At 53.5% G+C, this 20184-nt stretch overlaps 1 protein-coding gene across 1 annotated transcript in view; it reads left to right on the top strand.

Annotated features, from left to right (window-relative positions):
- Positions 1-475: 475 nt before the first annotated feature.
- Positions 476-20184, top strand: part of DLG3 (discs large MAGUK scaffold protein 3) — a 79625-nt gene continuing 59916 nt past the window's right edge. Inside the window, exons 1-4 of the mRNA XM_062503042.1 lie at positions 476-522; positions 2540-2671; positions 10348-10496; positions 12098-12253. Coding sequence (XP_062359026.1) covers positions 507-522; positions 2540-2671; positions 10348-10496; positions 12098-12253 — 453 coding nt within the window. The 5' untranslated portion in view covers positions 476-506. The remainder of the gene's footprint in view (positions 523-2539; positions 2672-10347; positions 10497-12097; positions 12254-20184) is intronic.

The following is a 20184-nucleotide window of genomic DNA, read 5'->3' as shown; positions in this document are numbered from 1 at the left end:
GCCTTGAACAGGGAGAGGGGTATCGTGTCAGTTTGACTAGTTGCTGTCTATTTATGTGAATAAAGCAGAGGAGCGGCAGACAGAGCCCGCAGGGGTGCGGCGGGCACGTCCTCCCTTCAGCACCTTTCCCTGACGGCGGCGCTGCCGGCCCGGAGAAGGAGCCGGCGCAGCCCGGACGGTACCGGCCCGGGGCTGGCTCGCTCCGCGGCGCCTCCGTGCCACCTACTGACGGCGCGGGGAACCGGGCGTGGAACCGGGCCCTCCGCAGCGGGCAGGGAAGGGTGGCCGAGCCAGGCGCGGCTCCCGCGCGCAGGCCGAGCCTCCCGGCCGGCTCCGAGCAGCCGCACCGCGGGGCAGAGCGGCGGTGGCGGGGCGCTCCCGGAGGCGGTGCCGGCGGCCGGGGGGCGGCTCCCGGGCCGGTTCGGGCGGGGCGGGGTGGGGCGGGCGGCGGCTCGGCCGCTCGAGGGCTGGCACGGAGCGGAGCGGCCGTCGGCCACGGCGGAGCGATGATCCGCCGGGAAGGTAAGGAGCGCATTGCCCGGCCCTGCCCGCCGCGCCGGGGCACCGCGGGCCCGCGCTCAACAAGTGTCTGCCCCGCTGGGACCGCACCCGGTGCTCTGCTCTCCTGCCCCGGAGCTCCTGCCCTCGCTCCCCGCCGCGGGCGGCCGTGCGATCCCGGGGTTAAGACCCGAGGACTGGGGGCCCTCGCTCCACGCCTTCCTCGGGCCGTGGACACGTTGTGCTGCCGTGTCTCAGAGTGGGTGGCCGTGGGATGCTCTGCTTGCAGTTCCCCTGCGTGCTGCGGGGAGGAGAGCGGGCATGGGGGCTTTGGGCTCTGCGAGGAGGGATTTCATGTAAGTGATACTTGCATGCACCTTGAGGCACGTGGAGATGGGCCTTGCGTTCCATGTGCTGTTTCTTGGGAGCTGTAGGAAGGGTCCTCTGGTCTCCCTGCCACTCTGAGCGCATGGCACTTGCCCAGATCGGGAGCCAGCAGTGCCCTGCTCTGGCCCTGCTCTGGCTTGTCACAGGTACGAGTGGCCAGCAGCACAGGGGTCAGCGCAGTGCATGCTGCTCTTGCTGCGCAGCCTGGGCTGCAGTGGGAAGTTTACACCAGGTTTGCAGTCTTTGTGTCCAGTGGAGCCCTAGCTCTCCATCTGCTTCTTCAGTCCTACTGATAAGGTCAGGAATGACCAGGCAATGACATCTCAGCCCTGTTTATGGTATGCTGGGTAGTGTCTGAAGCCACTATTTTACCTTGAAGAAAGGGAAGCTCTTAGTAATAGCACAGGGCTAGGATTGCCTTAAAGCTCCAGGAAGTCCCTGCTTTATGTGGAGCAAGTGTGGAGCCCAGCTCTAAGCCAGAGCTATTCATGCTTCCCCAGACTCCTTTCTCCGTTCTGCTCCCACGATGAGTCAGTGTGGGCTGGTAACACAGGCAGGAAGACCCCCTTTCCCTTTCGGCCGAGGACAAGCTGTGAGGCTGGGCGAGCTGGGACACCAGGTGGCACGTACCCGAGCAGACACAGGCGCCCTTGTTTGATGACCTGAATTCTCGAGAGCCCTGTGATGAGTAGGGTCATCCTTTCTGCATGAGCTCCTGGCTTAAAAGATGAGTCTCCAGCCGTGGCGGGACAGCTTCCCTGCCTTCTCACACAGACACTCTTTGTCTGCAGTCTGCCTGGGTGACAAAGGGAAGTATCCACTGTTAGGGCAGGGATCGTCTCAAGGTCCACAGGAGCTCACCACCTGCCTGAGACATGGGTCACATCTGAGGTTGGGGCTGCACTGGCAGGTCTGGCTGGCTGCCCAGAGAAGTGTGGAGGTGTCCAGGCAGAGAGATCACAGCTCTGCTCTTTTAGGTCCAGGGATTTCTCATAGCTATGTCTAGCCCAGTCATTAACCAAAATGTTGCTTCGTGGCAGCCTGCAGCTCCCCCCCTCACCAGCATCTCCTCTGGCCCCAAGGCATCATGTTCATTTCCTACTTGTTTCCTGCTGACCCATGGCTGCTTGCCGCTTTGAGCAATTCTTATGCTTCACCCTGTAGAAACCCAAGTTTTGCCATCCTGTTGCTGAGCTGTTAGCACTACGTGAATGGGCCTACGCTCAGCTTTGCTGCAGCCATCTGGCCCTATGTGGGAGGCTGCAGTTCCTGCAGTAGTATTCATAGCCCTGTGTAACCAGAATGTGTCCAGCTCCTGAACAGCTTCTGTGCCTGGGAGGCAGCAGAGGTGTTCAAGTTGCCCAGTGCCACAGAGTTCAGAGTTGAGTCAATCTGATTTTAGCCCCTGATTTTCAGGCTTGGTGGGAGAACTACCTCTCTTCCAGTCCTTGCTCAGGTCTCCACCATGGGCCCTCAGTACCTCTTAGCAGAGTTAGATTTCCTAGGTGTGTGTAAGGCAACTGCTTTTGTGGCTGTCTGATTTTTAAAAATCCAGACCGGAAGGCAGCTTGAGGCATTATCCCAGACTGCACTCGAGCCTTCCCTTAACATCCTACAACGTTAATGCCTTGTTACTCCTGTGTCATCTCTGCAGACACTGAACGGGCAGTGGAAATTCTGACCAGATACCAAAGCACCCTGCGGTCCCCGGAGGAGCAGGAGTTAAAAGCTTCCATTGGAAAAGTCTCGCACATCTTCCAAAGTGAGCTCTTCCAGGCTCTGCTGGGTAAGCCCCTGCCTTGCAGTCCTTGCAGCCTTGTGTTGAGTGGGGTCTCCCGGGAGCCTGATCCCACGCTAGTGCCTGGCACTGACCAATGCATTCTATGGAAACACATGGCATGTAATGCCAGGGAGCTGGGCTGTCTTTCCCCTCCAGGGCTTAGGCAGGAGATACCAGGGCTGCAGTCACTGGGCGTGTGTAATGAACAGCATTCCTCAGCCTGATTGAGGACAAGAGGTAAAACCTTGATCAGACAATGTCTGATCTATCCAGCACCTGCTGATGGATCCTGCCCTGCTGTGAGCACTGTCTGTGCAGTGCAGGCCTGGTGTGTCCAGGAAGGAAAACTAAATTTTTCTGTCTTTTAAGAGAGAATCAACATGTATCCAGGCTCCTTTGGGGTATTCTGGCCTTTCTTGTGCTTAGACCCACCAGCACTTCTGGGCAACGCACTGTTAGCAGCTCCATTTCACAAGAGACTTAACAGCAAGGCTTGTCTTGGGCTGGACACAAGGAAATGGTATTTTTGAGCGCTATATAAAGTTCTCCATGTGGATTGAGACAAATACATCTGAAGTTTTTCTGGACTATGCAGCTTCTCTGTGCAAAACACACAACTATCTTGCTATTCTCCTTACATTCTGTTCATTGTGGGCCTCAGGAAATGCATGCAGCCCTGGTGGTTTTTGTTCCTGGACCTCCTGGGAGAGAAGCTGAGTTTCCCTGGTGAGAAGGAAGGGAAAGCACCCCAGAGGCTCTGCACTCTTAGAGGAAGACCCAGACCCCAGGGTGCAGAGCTCCACATCTGTGGCTCACTCTCAGTGCATTTTGACCCAAGGCTGTCTCAGCCCCGGTGCTCTCCCTTGCTGTTCTCTTGGCAGCTCTCACCTTTTCTTCACACCTCTGCAGCCACGTCTGTGCCTGCAGAAAGAATTTGCCAGCAGCTCCTCTGTGTTTCAGGTTTTCTATTGAAAATGAAGTTGAGTGTTGTGTCCTGAGAAATATTATTCTATCCTTTTTTCTCCCTTGCTGTTGCAGCATCATCTGGAGACTTTCAGTCCCAGCACGTCCTTTCAAAGGTCTTGCGCTGGAATGTCTCTGCCAGCAGCAGGAGAGACATGTGCCAAGGGTGGACTCCCCAGGGCAGGTGGGCCCCCACACTGAAGGAGGCAGTGTACATCTTCTTTCTTATCTCTTAATTTATACAACCCACTCTCTAAATGATCCCCAGCCTGGAGGCAGGGGTCCTAGCAGGGCTGTGACCTTGACCAACCTGACATTAGCCCAAAACCCCTGGCTGCTTTGTCTGCTGGCCAGTCTTCCCTGGGGCTGTGTGGAGGTAGGGAAGCAGATTTGCCCAGGGCTGTTGCTATTAGTGCAGAAGCTCTGTGGAGAGAGAGTGGCTGCAGAAAACAGTCTGCATGCACGCCGAGCTGGCTGCAGCTGCACGCTGGCAGGCGGATGCTGCAGAGTCCCCAGCTCCCTGCTCTCAGCCGTTTGTCTTGGTGTCCTATCAGCCCTGGCACGAGGGAGTGTTGGGAGTGTCGCTTGTTTACTGGTGACCTTTTCAGCTGGTTTAACAGGATATTAATTCCCCATGCCAGACTGAGCCTTTCTCTAGATGTGTTTACCTAAACTAGGAATTTGCATTAATTACTTCCGCCCCCCCTCTCGGCTCCCTCCCCGCTTCCCCTTGGAGTGTAGGTTTATGAATTCCTCTGTCCCAGCATGGACACTGTGTGCTCACTGTAGCCACACACAGCTGGCACACACTGGGTTGCCTCGTGTCCACAGTCCGTACCCACTGGAGGCCAGTAACAACACTGCAAGGGTGACAGAACATTTCTATTTCCATTTTTATTTTTACCCCTCTTTTTCCCAGTGGGCCAGTGTCTCTGTCTGAAGTGTGCTCTGAGTCACAGGGCTGGCTCAGTGTGGGAGGAGGATTTGCAGGAAAGCAAAGACACTGCTCAGTGCAAGTACTCCTGTCTCACTGCCCCACACCATGCCAGATGCTTCTGGCTCTGGAGTGGCCTTTGCTTCCTCTTGCTGCCTTTCAGCAACACAGCACTGCTTTTTTTTCAGCCCCTGGGGAAGATGAACGTGTGAGCATGGTGTATCCCTGTCCTCAGGCCGCCTGCTCCTGCAGGTAATGCTCTCCAAGAACACACACAGGCTGATTGGAGTTTGAACATCAAAATGCATCAGGCCATAGTAGAGCTACCAGCAGTGACAAACACCATGGACTTTGCCAAGTTAGTCCATCCAAGTTAGAAAAATTACAGGGATATGACTTTCCTTTTTTTTTTTTTTTTTTTTTTTTTTTTTTTTTTTTTTTAAGAATAAGCTGTTCTGGGGTCTCCAGAAGCCCCAACCTGTGTTGTGTCCAGTATGCATTGGTGTTGTGTTGAACGTATCGGTCACTGCAATCATGGCCAGTGTTGCTCTGCACATGCACCATGTTCTGCCAGACTCCTCTGAGCACAGCCCAGCCCTTCTTGTGACCAGCCCCCTGTCCCTGGAGCTGCCTGTGCTGGGGGCACACTGCCTGTGCCAGGACAGCTCCTGTCCCAGCGGTGCTGCGGCAGGCACGGCACGGCACAGCACGGCACGGCACAGCGGTGCCGGAGCCGCTCTGCACTGGAATGTGCCAAACCCTGCTCTGCACAAAAGAAATTCCTTGGCTGTGCAGAGGGAAAACAGGCTGTGCTGGCTCCCTTCTCCTGGCCCCTCTCTCCCTGTGTCTGAGGCTGTGGAGCCAAGTGTGTGACTTGCAAGGAAGCAGCCCTGCAAAGGGGTGCTCCAGGAGCCTGGGCTGGGGCGATGGTGGCCCTGCTTTGGCCCTGCTTTCCCTTTGCTCGGTGGAGCCCCTCAGGGAGATGCATGATCTCTTGTGCTGCTGGGGAGGATGGGGCTTGCACACAAAAGCAGCTCCTTGACCTTTCCTTCCCAGAGCCGGGGCTGAAAGGGCCCGTTGTGCCCTTTGCAGCAGGAGAAGCTGGTGGACAGGCAGGGTTTGTGTATGTCCAGCTATCCCAGCTGCCAGCAGCCCAAGGGGCCGAGCTCCTCCCGAAAATCCTCTGGGACTCAGCTTCTCTCCTGTGCCCGAGCAGTGGCCAGTGCAGACCTCTGTAGGTCCTGTCTGCTGCTTGGGCCCCCAGTCCTCCCCTACAGCTCCTTTCAGCCTGCAAAAGATTCCTCGTAAGCATCCTGATGTGGTGAAGGCAGAAGGAGGGGCAGGTAGTGCTTCCCTGGGTGCAAAACCCCAGCAAGACCTGCTTGCTAACAGCACAGCTGGAGATGGTGATAATGGCTTCACCGGGTGGCTGCAGGAGCCAGCTTGGAAAACTGAAGGAATCTGGAGACTTACCGACCCTGAGGATTCATCCTCTTGCAGATTTGCCCATAGCAAGGATGGAAACTTGCTGCCTGCTTGAAAAACATCTGCTGTGGCATCCATGGGTGTGAATGGCAGTGGGGCTATGGCTGGGGGGGGTCTGGTGTGAGGCTGAGGTTTGTGCTTGGGGTAAATCTGTGGTGCTGCAGCTGGTGACAGTGCATACATTGGGAAAGAAATGTCGTTTTCTGGAAGTGCATGTGCTGGCTGGCACAAAGACACTGCGTTAGCACACAGATGCTGGTGCTATAGAAATATTTAATGACATTCATTTGACATGTTAGCACCAGGAAAAATTGTTTAAAAAAATTCTAATCTCTGTAAATCTCAAGTTACTTTTCCTTATTAGATCCAGAATGGATTTACATGTCATGACACAGAAATTGGGCTGTGAGACAAAACTTGCAGCTTCACCTTTTGCTACCACAAAGTCCTCTTACAGAGGCTTTTCAGGTAGTGCTGCTCTTAAAGTGCACAGGTGGGGCAGACTTGTGTGCAATTTCTAATGGCCATAAGAAACAAGGGAAACCAGCATATATTTAGATTATCTTAATGCCACGTGCATGTGTCCTAAAATGTACTTCTGTCTTTTGCTGCCTGAACCCTGTCCACCAATCCTGAAACTCCTCTAATCCCTGGTGCCAGCAACAATTCTCTCTTCTGGCAAGCAGCTAAACTGGGCTGAGGGTTTTGGAGGTGGAGAGTGGCTGCTTCAGGGGACAAGTTTCCTGCCCTTCAGGCACCTTGCCAGCTTGGCTGCCCGAGGCTGTGTTCCTGCAGCAGATGGGTGACAAACGGGGATGCCAGCAGCAGCACACCTCCACAACGGGGCTGTTCAAATCCTGTTTTCATTCTTGCAAAGTTTTGTGTGTTCCCAACGTAATCCATGCAGCCAGAAGCTGCTGCTATCCTGTTGCACAATTATTATTTTTATAACCAGAGGGAGAGATGTTTTAGCACGAAAACAAAGTCCAGTTTCTCTGGCTGTGAAATGAGTGCTTGCTGTGACCTCGTGTCTGATTTGAGAGGGTTCCAGGGGCTGCCAGAGCAGCCTGTTTGGCAGCCAGGGGGCTGTAGAAGGGGTGCCCCAGGTGCAGTGGGTACATCTGGAGACTCCCACTCGTCCCGTCGTTGCCAGTTGCCACATGTCTCCCAGGGCACAGGACACAGCCTGGCAGCACAAAACAGCAGCTCCAAAAGTGGCACTGATGCCAGGCAGTGACACAGTGCTCCCTTGCACTTGGGCAGCCACAGAGCCTGGCTGAGCTGCCCTTGGGCACCCAGCTGGTCTGCCAGCAGCTGAGATTTATATCAGCTTTGCCCCTACAGCTGGGAGGTCAGAAGACCAGGCAGCCCCTGGGAGCTGGAAGATGGGGGTTGAAACTGCTCTCATATCATCTGCACCAGAGATGTGCTGCTGCAGTGCATGGACACGTAGTTAAGCACTGGGGGAGAGGATGGGGAATTGTGCCTGGGCACGCAGCCCTGCTCTGTGAAAGTATCCCTGGTGTTACGGGCAGAGTGGGAGCTCCAGACAGAGTTTATTATACAAACCCTCCTGTTGAGTCACAGGGTGAAGAAAGGACACCCTTCTTTTCTAAACCCATCCTCAGAGAGGAGCCTAAGTGCAGCTGGATCCAATTTAGCCTCAGACTTCATCAGTGGTATATGTCTAAAGGATTATACAGGTGTAATTGAACCTTTATACAACTTTGTCCCACAGGATTAAGGATGATAAGCCTAATGTATTTATATAAATATATTAAAGGATTTGTTTATATTTATTACAATAATGATAAGGATTAGAGAAAAAAAAAGAGCTTAATCAGAATTATTTACTAAACAATATGGATAGCTATAACTACTAGTGTAGTGCACTGTTTTTGAAGCAATATTAAAGTAATTATATTAAAGCTAGCTGAACAATTATTAAGTAGAGATTGATGTTACTCACCCATATCAATGACCAAAATCTCTTTGATTCAGCCTAGAGGAGTGACCTTGAAGGTTGTCCCCACTCAAGAGAAGGGTCTTCACACATCTGAGGGAGGTATAATAGAAGTCCTCACTGTGTAAAAGTGTGACTAGCCTTTTACAGTATAAAGTGATTGACTGTCAGTCATATGCATTTTTTAGACTATGTGTTATCAGACTTAATCAGCAAAATATGCTTTGTGCTGAAAAAGGCATGAGCAGCACTTTAGTTTCTTCTTCTCACCACTCCTGACTCTCACTTCTGTATCATGGAGTCCATATCATTCTGGCTGCTCCCAGCTCCAGTCAGGGAGCGTGTCTTGCATGTCCTTGTGAGAGTCTGGTCAAGCTGGTCTCAGTATTCTTCAGCACTAAGAACAGCAGTCCTTCCTCACTTGATCTTATCAGTGCTCAGCAGACACCCCTCACTCAGGCCTTCACTGATGAACTTGTAAGACAAATTTCCAGCTGCTGTATGTCTGCTTAGGCAGAGCATCCTGCTACACCTGGGGGATGGCCTCAGGCAGTGGTCAGCATGTCGCTGCTTACACTGCCAGTGCACACCAGATTTCCTGTTGAAATCTTTGTGACTTGGGTATTTAATGCCTCCTGATGCCATGGTGTGGCATAGTTTCAGGTGAGAAATAGCAGACTGGAGGGCAAGTGGAGGTTCTTCATCCATGAGCTCCCAGGGAGTGCCATGGGAATGGCCACATCCCCTTCACGCTGAGACCCACAGCTTGCCCTTCAAGTGGCGCACAGAAGAGGAACTCTTCAGCTTCCTCCACAGCAGACACAGGTACAGAAAATGAGCTCAGGTTCCTGCTGTGTCTTTTCCTGCTTCAAGTGTTCATTTATGCTGCCTTGACTTTTTGGCCCTGCTGGCTCTGCCAGGCTTCCTGTTTCCCAGGTGCTTGAAGGGATTTATTACTGTTTTTATGGCTTTTGGAAGGCACTTACCAAACTTTTTTGGCCGACCTCTTTGAACTTTACCTTTAACCTGTCAGCATTTACCATCCATTCTGGTTTTCTCATTTAGATGCAGCTTCAGCAGTTTAGATGAATGTCTTCTCATTTTCAATAGCTTCTCTTCCTCTGCAGTCAAGCCTTGCTTTCCTCCCTTTTGCCTTTACAGTATCTTCTAGCCACACACTTCATGCCTGTTCTGATGTCCCAGTGGGTCTCTCTAAATAGGCTCAAAGTTTCCCACAAGTTTTTGTTACCCCTTTCAGTTTCTTCATAAAAACAACTTCTCACTTCTGATGTAGTTTCCTGTTTGAAATTAAACACTTCTGCAGTGGATATGTTGATCACTCTGGAGGTGCTGGCTCTGGAGATAACTTGTGGCTGCCAGGGGCCAGCAGCTGCCTGAGTGTGCAGGAGTGGGAGCTTCCTTAGGGAGGAGCAGAGCCCACTGCAGCCCTTCTGCTCCTTGGAATCCTCTGTGTGTGACCTGGAGAGGTTAAAATCCTCCTGGCTGGGCTAGGAGAGGGTCTGGGCTCCCAGAAGCCCCTCTGGAACTATACCTGGGCAGCTGCTCTCAGGTCCCACTCTCATCCCATAACTGTCTCTGGAGTAGTGAGGGCTGGGATACCCCATTTTCATACCTCTCTCTACACCAACTATGGTTTACAGCAGCAAACTCAGGTCCTTGGAACCCAGAATGAGGATATCTGTTGTGGCAGTGTGCAGGTTGCATCATGCTAGGTGGGAAGAGGGGAGATGGCAGGGAGGGAGCTGGGCTTAGCAGAGCTGTAGTCATCAGCTTTAGAGCTTGTACACTGAGTGCTCTGTGGCTTCTCTGCCTGTCCCCCTGAGAAGGGAGCCCTTTCACAGGCCAGGGGTGCTGGGGGTCAGTGATGAGGAGGGAATAACACATCAGCATCAGGGCAGGCATGCGGAGCCTGCCTGGTGCAGAGGGCTTTTCAGAGCAGAAGGGACAGGCCACCATGCCTGGGGCTGGCACAGCCTGGAGGAGAGCAGGATGGCTTTTGGATTGATGCTAGTGAGCAGAGTTTGCTCTTAGTCCCTGTGGACTGTGTGGTCATTGCTCCATGGACATTCCCATGCCTTCCAGAGCCATGGGCACTGCACAGTGAGCTAGGCACCCCACTACACCTCTTGCCTTGCAGAGGAGGTGTGGTGGACACCACAGCAAGCACAGGGAGCCAGCAGAGCCCTCTCCCAGGGTACAGAGGGCTCAGACCCTGGGGGCAGAGTGGAAGGTCGCAGGTGCTACATCCCACAGAGGCTGCTATCAGGCATCAGCCTGCCTCCTGGTCCTGAGGATGTTTCTCCTGCTGTTTTGCAGATATCCATGAATTCTATGATTTCACACTGCGCTCTGCACCCGTGCAGTCTCCGAGCCTGGATGCACATCATGGCACAGCCAGGCAGCAGCTTGGGGCCAGTGAGTCCAGTTCCACAGTCACACCCAGAGAGCCCCAAAGCCTACCTGAGGTAAGAGCCACCCTCTACTGCAGGGCCAGACCCTGCACACTCCTGCGCTGAGGGGTTCAAGGGGCACAGCAGGCTGCTGGCCACGACAGTCTGCCCAGCTCACAGCCAGGCTGTTCCCACACTTTCTCTGTGATAGCTTGTCTCATTAATGAGTCAACCTCTCTGGTTCACGAGTGTTAATTGAATTACTCCATAATGCAAATAGCTCCAGCTCTGGCTCCTGTTCTGCAGCTGCAGCTGGATTAGTTGCTCCCGTCTGATGCTGTCTCCCATGGAGGCATTTCAGCTCTCTGATCCAGCCACTTTTGATAAGTGAAGTAGGTTGAGTCTTTCAAGTTTCCTTTTTCAGGATTTTTTTCCCAGCTCACAGATAACTTTTGTCTCTCTTATTTGCATTCACTTCGATTTTTAACAGCTTTCTAAAAGATACAGCACCAGGTGGAGAGGCAGGAATTGAGCAGTAGGGTCGCAGTTATCTCAAAAGCACCAAGGTAAATAAAATTGCCTTGTGTCTTTGCAGGCCTTCATTCCATCTCCCACTTACTGCCTCCATCCCCCACTCACTGCCCTGCCATGGGATGCTGTTGGATCCCACTAATCTAGGGATACACTTGTGCAGAAATGAAAAAATTCAGGGATTCCTCCTTTCAGTGAAATAACTGTATCAGATAAACACCTTTTCTTGCCTCACAGATTGAACTGGCTTCCTATCGTAAAGCTGGGGGAACTCCAAATTTAAGTGTCACATGGGGAAGATGGAGCTGAATGATATAATCTAAGGAAGAATCCTTTAAAGGAGTTTGGGGATCAAGAACAAGGGGGACAAAACTGCCCACAATCACTGCAGGAGATATTTGTGTTCCTCTGACTCAGGAACTGCTTCAGTCCCATTTTTTCTTGACCCCCTTCACATTGCCAGTCCCTCTAGTTAAAGTCAAACCTGCAACTCTAGTATGTGTTTAAGAACAAATTTTTGGTGCTGTTATGCCATAGGCAGTGGGATCCTGCTTTGGTTATTTTGGGTGTCCTGTAGCTTTGATCCATCCAACAGTGAATTCTGCTGGCAATAGCCATCAGTCAGGCCAGTCTATGCATTCCTAAAGAAATGTGACATTGAATAAGGACATTAAAAAAATCAGTGTGGAAACAAGCGGGGAAGCAACTGTGGGCCTTGCACAGCTGGTGTGAGTGGTGCCCCTGCTCCCTCCACCGTGCTCTGTCTGTAAGGGGGATGAAAAAAGCGTCCAGTCACAGGGCTTTCTTGCACTGAACACAGCCCGAGCCACTGACACCTTCAAATCCTTCCTCCTTTCTCCAAAAAAATGTGTTTGAGGTGTCTTGTGTTGCTGAAACATGAAATGCAACCCAGCAATGGCATAGTCCCAGAGTCTCAGGCCAGCAAACCTCCATCATTGCTTGCAGTGACCCTGCTAGCCCTGGGGCCAGTGCCACGCAGGCTGATGTGAGAGGAGGGATGCCCATCAAAGGCACTATTCCCCTTGCATGAGGAAAAGCTCATTTTGGCCCTTCCAGAAGCAGTGGAGAGCCTGGAGGCAACTGGCCTGCCCTACCCACGTGTCCCTCCACTTGTCTTGTTTCAGGACTGCTCCTGGGACCGTGAGCAGAAGCTCGCCATGGGAGCTGGGGACACTGCTCCAGGGACACCACCACGGCTGGTGAGGGTGACAGCACGGCGGACGGAGGCACCAGCCAGTGTCTGCAGCCTGGTGCTCAGCTCTCACAGCACCCTGCCCCAGGTGAGCCTCCGTGCGCCCCACGCCACCTCCCACCCTGCCAGTCCTGCCAGCGCCTGGCACTGAGGGGACAGCGCCAGGGCCGCGTGCTCTCAGCACTGCAGGGATGGCATTGCCCTCCCCTGGGGCTGGCAGTGTGTCCTCCTGGCTGTTCTGCTGATGCACACACCAGAAAGTCGAGCGGTCACCTGTGCCAGGGGCTGGATGGCACTGAAATCATCCCCTTGCGTTAGCACTTGCCGTGGCCCCGTGTCAGCCCTCAGGGCTCGCGTGACAGGTGGATGTGGCGCAGGAATAAAGAGGCTGCGTGGAGCTGGAAATCCTCCCAGGCCCATCTCTCTCGCCCCCAGCACTGGCACTCTCCCACGTTGCAGATTTCCATATTTTTTTCTCCGAGCTTTTAAATGGCAGGTCCGTTCCTCAGCTTCCCGGGAGCTTTTCTCTGCTGTCTTATTTACTTGGAAACACCATTTATTTGGATGTGCATCGTAAAGCTCAGCCTCCACCTGGTACAAGAAAATCGTTTGGGCTACGCATTTGAGGGGAGTTTCAGGGATGAGTGAAGGGCAAAATGCACTTTGGGAAGGATGAAGTGGCCAGGAAGAATGGAGCTCACCACAGATTTAAAATTATATGAAAATGTTGTTTTTCTTGGCAAAGTTTGAAATAATGCTTGTTTGCTAAGTCTAAGTCTTCTTCCAAAGTATTTTAAATACAAAAATTGCACTGCCTCTTTTCTGTCCTTTTTTAAATGTTTCCCTTCTTTTTCTGGACTGCAATAAAATGGGTAACACCCCATTTTTTTTCCTCTTACTGTTTAATTTCTCCTCTTCTCTTGTTTCTCTCTACATTTTCAATCATTCACCGTATCTTTAGCAGTTTTTGAAGGGCGAGACAGTGGTTTTCTGAATATGACAAGAAGATGAGCTTGGCTGCTGATTTCCATTTGCCAGTGGGTGGGAACCACCACCACCACAGGGGAATCACAGGGCAAAACCCATGAGGGGGTGAGAGCCTGAGCAATTTGGAACAGATTCTGTTGTGATTTTAAGGGATTTTCTTCCTAACTGTCCCAGGCCATGAAATACAGCAGCTCTTGCATCCAGCCCCAAATATCTGGCTGAGTTGCAATGTCTCCTTTAGCAGCAGACACCTAGTTTTGATTTTAAGGCTTCATGCAATGGCAAATCTGCTCTGTCCCTGGCCTGGTTGGCCTGATGATTATTTATCCTTCACATTAAAATCTGTATTTTACTGTTAGCCTGTATTTCTCTTGGTTTAGCTCCCAGCACCAGGAAATCTTGCTGCCTTTGTTTGCTAGGATGAAGGACCTTGGCAATCAGAAATGTTCCCAACATGTAGGTATTTATAGATGCTTCTAAGTTCCCTCTTAACTTTCCCTTAGATAAACTAAACAGATTGGCTTCTTCACTCGCTCACTGTTGAGGCAGGTTGTTCCAGACCTGAAATAATTCCTGTCATTCTTTTCAGCCTTCTTCTTTCCTAGCCTGTGTCAGCATAGGGCCAGTCCTTGGTGCCAGGTGCTGGAGCTTTAGGGGTCACCCATTAGCAGGGGCTGCAGCTGCCAGCCCCAAGCAGGGGTCACTGCCCTGAGAGGGAGGAACAGTGGGGACCTGGGTGGGCAGACTGGGACTCTGGGAGGACTGTACCCTGGCAGGGCTCTCATCTGCAACCTCCTTCATCCCAGATGATGGTCATTTCACAGCATGGCTGCAGGCAGAGCAGGGAGCTGGAGGTGAAAAGCTGTTAGGATGGTAGTGTTCAGTGCCAGGTATTGCCAGGCCTGTAGTCCTGCCTGAAACTTGGCATTCTGCAGAAACCCAGCAGCTTTCCTGAAAACTGGAGGCAAGCAGTGCTGGAGAGCTGCAGGCTTGAGCAGAGCTGTTCTGCAGCAGCCCCTGTGCTGGGATGCAAAGTCCTTCATCACAGTGGTGAGCCTTTCCCAGGATGTCACCTTCACTGCTGAATACAGGCCTTGCCCTGACAGAGGGAAGCATTTCCTGCAGTCCCCTGTGAGACAGGATCAGGTGTCTGGGGCAGGCTGTGCTGCTGGACCACAGCACAGGCCCTGTTTCTCATCCTTCACTCCTGCATGAAGGCACTGAGGACACCTCAGCTCCTGCCAGCATCACATCCCGTGACAGTTCTCAACACCCACAGCATGCAGGACAGTACCAGGGCTGGACAACACCTACACACCCGGCTCCTGCCCTGCTGCATGGGGACTTCTTGCTTTCCAGCCTTCAGTGTGTGCTTTTTTTGCCGCAGGCGTTTCCAAAGCGGGTTTCAGAAAAAATACCTGAGATGGCCAATTGCATTTGGAAGAACCAGGGATGCTTTTATAATAGGTGGCAGTTAATGCTAGGGCAGGGGAGCACCAGCTGCCACCCTGGTGCCACCAGCCCAGGAACAAGAGCTCTAGTGGACACCCTGCCACTGATAACAGGCAACGTGATGAACTGTCTTTTCCTACCTGAAGTAAGTGCAATTCTCTTATTGCATCCATCAATGTAAATAAGTTTCCTGTTGCCCTGGCTCTGTCCTCTCCCCTGCCCGCAGCGCTCCATGGCATTGTTAACAGAGCAAAAGCTACCGTGACCTGCTTCAGCCAGGAAGATGCATGTCAAATAGTTGGCCTCTCCACACAAATGCTTCCAGGAACAGGAAATTTCTGCCTGCTGTTAAGGTTATGGGTGTGCTCTGAAGAGCCCTGCAGCGGCAAATGGCTGCTACAAAGGAAGAGGTGCCGGTAAATACAGCAACAACATGTGCTTCCTGTTGAGGCTTATTGGGCTGAAACCATCCCTCCGTGGGAAAATGGATGTTCAGCCCTCAACGGGGCAAGAGCAAAGGGATTTTGCCAGATAAAGCACCCTCTTTAGGCTGACAGAGGCACAATCCTGCCTGAGTTCTGGGGCTTGTGGGGTTTTATTTGCTGATTCCTTCATTTCAACCTTTTCCCAAGCCCCGTGGTTGCCTCAGCAGGGCTGCTCAGGGTTTAAGTGCCTGTGCTGCAGGAAGACTCACGAGGATGCTCCTGTGGCCGGTGTCACTCGCCTGTGCTCCCAGGCTGCCAGGGAGGCTGCTCCTCTCAGTAAACGCCGTTTTCATCCTCTGTGCAGGGAGCAGCCAGCTGTAAAGATAAATGAAAGAGGAACAATGCCGCTGATGAGCAGAGCTTTGCGCCTGCGAGGAAGCGCTGCTCTTCCCCTGCCACCCTCTCCTGCTTCCCAGCGCGGCTCTGCAGCCACTCTGATTTCATCCCTGTCACCGCGCCAGTGCGGGGCCGCCCCTCCGCCTCCTCCTGCCCGTGCATCCCTCCCGTCTGCCAAGGCGTTCCTCGCTGTGCTGCCCGACGCCAGCGCCACAGCTCTCCCCTTGCTCAGCCTGACAGCTGACACGGAGCAACAGCAGGTCCCGATATGATGGAGAGCGCAGGCAAGGCTGCTTCAGAGGACAGGCATTCCATGCATGCTCTGAAATCACCGGTGAATAAGAAACCTCGCTGGCAGGGGTCACTGCTGCTCCGGCAGGCTCCGGGTGTGTGGAATGCCTCAGAGCGTGCCCACAGCGTGAGAAGTACAGTCTGTGCTTTAGCCCTGTGGGGCTGAGGCCAGAAATGTCTCAGTCCCCCTCCCTGTGTCCCAGGCAGGACGTGGCTCCGGCAGAAACGCCCTGTCAGGGTGTTGGGAGCCCTCTCTGCTGCACTTGCTGCAGAAGAAGATGCATCCCTCTGCCCCATAATCCACAGCTCAAGCACCAAACAGGTCCATGGAGCTCCCTGGGGCATTTGGGAGAGAAAGGCAAGCTGTGCTGCCAGCGTGGCGACAGGCTGTGTGCTTCTCCCGTCCTTCTCTCAAGTGTTTTTTCCTATTTCCCGGTGTGCCTGTGGCCAGACCGAAGGGCGTTCCCGTGCTGTGCACCTTTGCCTGCCAGGAGCAGTGGGTCAGGATGGGGTGGGCATGTGGCAGGTGCTGCAGCTGCAGAAATGCCAACTGTGAATTCCCTGCTCCCCTGGCTTGGCTGCAGCCTCACCGCTCTCCATTTTCTCTGTGAGATACAGGAGAGGGGAAGCACCAAGGAGCTGTTTGCTGTTGCATGGAGCGTCAGGGAAGTGAGGCAGATCTCTGATGCAGGTGAATGTCTGACAATGAATGCAGCCCCAGCAAGAAGCCCCTGTCAGGTTGTTTGGTTGCATGTGCCCTGCTTGTCCCCACCATGCCGTGCCCTCTCTGTGGGCTGACTGGGCAGGCAGCTGTAGCCATTGCTGCAGGCCAGACTGTACCACATCACTGCTTTATCTCTACCTGAGCCCATCAGCATTGGCCCTGCCACCCCCAAAATCCCAGGAAGTGGCTAATGTTCAAGCAATGGGACCACAGAAGCAACCAGCTCCTGGGGCAGCTCCCCCCTCCCCATAGCATCCCCATGCAAAAGGGAGAGCATTTTAGGAGAAGCAGAGAAGAAAAGCAGCAACCCCCGCCCAGAAGCTGCTGCCCAGTGTTACTTGAACCATTTTGTGCCTAGAGGTCGCTTCAGAGCATTCAGATGCTCTCCAGCAATTTTGTGTTTTGACATTGCAGACATAGGCTCAAAAGCCAAAATGCTGAATTCAAGAGGGTGTCTGCCTGTAGTAACACACAGAGATAGATTGAACCACACATCAGCCCTCCACAGCAGGGACACCCAGCTGGGCAGCCGGCTGCCTGTGTCCCAGGGATGCTGCTGCTCAAAGGGGGTGTCAGCAAGGGCTGTGTCAGTAAGAGCTGTCACTTTCGTGGACATTTTGGGGTTGAATGGCCTCACCTTACCAGAGGCTCTTACTATTCCTGCTGAAGAGATGAACATGCTTAGACTTCAGTTCTCCCAGCTCAATATCCAGCTTCAGCAAAGGATGAAGTCAGTAGAGCTGTCAGGCTGTCAAACCAAAATCTCATGCATGGTCACCTATTCCTACTCTACTTGAGGACTTTTTGTCTAAAACCAGCAGCAAAAGGAAGATCCTTGCAGACACAAGGTGTTTCTGGCTGTGCAGCATAGGAAAATCTTGATGGATGTGGTGTCTCCATTCGCCCAAGTCATTGTCACTGTCTGAAGGTATTTTGATGGTGTGAGTGCATGCAGCTCTCCCCACTCAATGGCAGAAAGGGAACAGTGAGGGGGAGGCTCTAAGGAGTGTCCAACAGAGACCCATGCTCCATTGCCATCCAGACAGGCTTGGAGTGCATCCATCCTCCCTCCAGATCAGTGCTTCAGCTTTGCCTCCATGTAGTGTCTGTGTCTGCCAGTCCCCAACGGAGCACAGCTGCTGGAGCAACTTGCACGCTGAGATTCACACTGATGGGTTTCATGTGTAGCTCTGAAATCAAGAACCAAGACACAGGCATCTCCAGCAGGATGGGGGCTGATCAGCAGCCAGGTCCATCAGTGCTTCAGCCAGGAGCTCAGTGAGCCACTGCACTGCCTCTGGTGGGTGGGACTCTGTCTGCTCTGCTCATCAAGTTTGCCAAATGTGCTGATGCAGGGTCCACACAGCAGCACCCAGGTTCTTCCTTTCCTGCTTTGCCTTGTCAGGTGGTTGACTGTATTCATGCTGCAACCCGAGCAAACTGCTGGAGCCTGCCTCCTGTAGCACAGACACACCAGGAGCTCAGGAATGTGAAGCCAGAGCATGGGATGTGCCACCTTCTCCACCCATCCACATTCCACTCCCCCTCACAGCCATCCCAGCATCTCAGGAGGGTGAGGACAAATTCCCCAGGTGCATTTCTGCAAAACAAGCAAGCTCTCCTCACCATTTTTAAAGAAACAAACCAAGCTTGAAGGCAGAGCCTGGCAGGCCAGCTGCTTTCTATCTGGAGTGCTGGAACTGGGGGAATGTCGCTGCATCTTAATGGCATCAGGCTGGACAGAGATCAGGATTCTGGTGGCAGAGGCAGTACTGGCACTGTTATAAATAGAGCAGCCATGATAACTGCTCATGAAGGTTTATGGTCTTTAGGATTTGGAGGATCAGTATCAAGCTATGCTGAGAGATGTATTATCCTCTGCTTTGGTAGGAGCCAGGGGAAGTACAGGGGGAGGACAGTAAATGAGCATGGGTTTGGAAATCATCCCGCTTGTGAATCCAAGCGTGAGCCCTTGGAAAGGTACTCTCTGCTGTGTGCTGGCTCTTCGTGCCTTGATCTGTTTGCTCTGGGAGGGTTCAACTGTGCGTGGCTGCAGCAGTGACAGCATGTCAAGCCAATCTCTGCCCTGTTGCAGGAAGCAAGGCTTCACCCCAGGGCAGCACCTGCCAGAGCCTTGCAGCCTGCAGGTACAAAGCACCTTGTAGGAGTCTCGGTGCCATCATACCTAAAAATTATTCCAAATATTGAGGCTCAAACAAAGGCCTCCCACAGTCCGTGGCCTGGATAGCTGTAGGTGCTGGCACTGCTCAGGTACACCAATGTCTGTGCCCAAAGCACTGGCATGGAGACCATTCTGCCTGGCCAACATCGCTTCGCCATCCTCACAAACAGCCTCCCACCTGCACGTGTCCAGGAAACAGAGCAATGTCCTGCCAGGCTGTCCCCCCTTTCAAGGGGTATTTTTAGACCAGATCATTTCACAGCCTGGGCTACAGCAGACTGAGGGAGGAGCTGTGGCAGAGCAAGGAAGGGGGTACTGCACTGCAGTGCAGGGGGAGACCAGGCTGGACCTGGAGCTGAGTTTATTGCAATCCCATTGTTGCACTGTTCATTCCCTCCCCCTTGGCACGTGCTGCACAGCTATTTCCCCTCTGTGCAGTGATAGATTTTGCACAGCTGAGGGTCGTGGGATGTTTCTGCAGGAAGATTTCGTAAGGTTTAGTGCTCCGCTGCTGTGGGAGCACTCCTGCGTTCCTGATGTGGCCTAGAACAGGAGCAGGGTGATGAAACAGCTCTCCACCTGCCTGCTCTCCCTCACACCATGGCTTGGCAGCTCATGGCCTTTGGGGGAAACTCAGCCCAGCTGTGTGCTCTGGCCGGTGTGGACGTCCAGTCCCTGCGGCCTGAGCAGCCCATGTCCAAGCCCTGAGGTCAGGGTGAGGGAAACTGGCACGTCACCCCTCAGCACCGTTCACCCTCCAGGGCTTGTGTTGCAAGTATGTCACACCTTAAGGAAGGCACGGGTGTGCCTGTGCCTCAGGAGCGGCTCCTCCACCCGCCCCCGGGACCTGCTTTGAAGGTCACCTCGGGGCTTCCGAAACGGCCGTGCGGGGACGGGCGGGTGCCGGCAGTGCGCCTTTAAGAGGGCCCCGCGCGCCGCCTGTGGGCCTGCGGCACGCACGCTGATTGGCCGGTTGGGCGGCGCGCGCGGCGGGGGCGGGGACAGCCATTCACAAATTTCCGAGCAGCGCTTCCTCCCTTAAAGGGGCAGGGCCGGGCCAGCGGGGCGCGTAGATCTCATTCACCGCTAGTGCCCGTGGCTCCAAGGGACACCAGGGTTGTTTTTTCTCCCCGCGGCTGGGCAGGTTTCCCTGCCGGAAAGTGTGTTCTGGGGCAGCACTGGCGGGATGAGGCACCAGCATCCCTGTGAGTCACTGAGTGTGGGCGGTGGGAGTTGCAGAATGGGCTTCGCTCCATCTGGAAAGGGCAGATTAGAGCAGGGCTGGCCAGGGGAAAGGGGAGAATGCTTGTTCCCCACAGAGTTCCCCTTCTTGTTCTCTAAGCAGGTTGGGAATAATCGAGGAAGGGACATTGTGTGCCCTGGATGTGGGGAGAGGTCCCTCTGGGCAGGTCTGTGCTGCCCGGGCAGCCCTAGGTCTGGGCAGAGTAGTTCTGAGCCCTTGCCTCCCTTTCAGAAGCACATGCTGACCCACTCTGAGCAGACTACCTGTTCCTGCAGGGACGGCTCCTGCTGAGGAGCCCCTGAGGGTCAGCCTGTGGGGT

Source organism: Cinclus cinclus, chromosome 15, assembly GCF_963662255.1.
Source record: "Cinclus cinclus chromosome 15, bCinCin1.1, whole genome shotgun sequence".
Lineage (NCBI taxonomy): Eukaryota > Metazoa > Chordata > Aves > Passeriformes > Cinclidae > Cinclus > Cinclus cinclus.
Note: the sequence above shows the minus strand (reverse complement) of the source record. Positions and strands in the feature narration are given on the sequence as shown.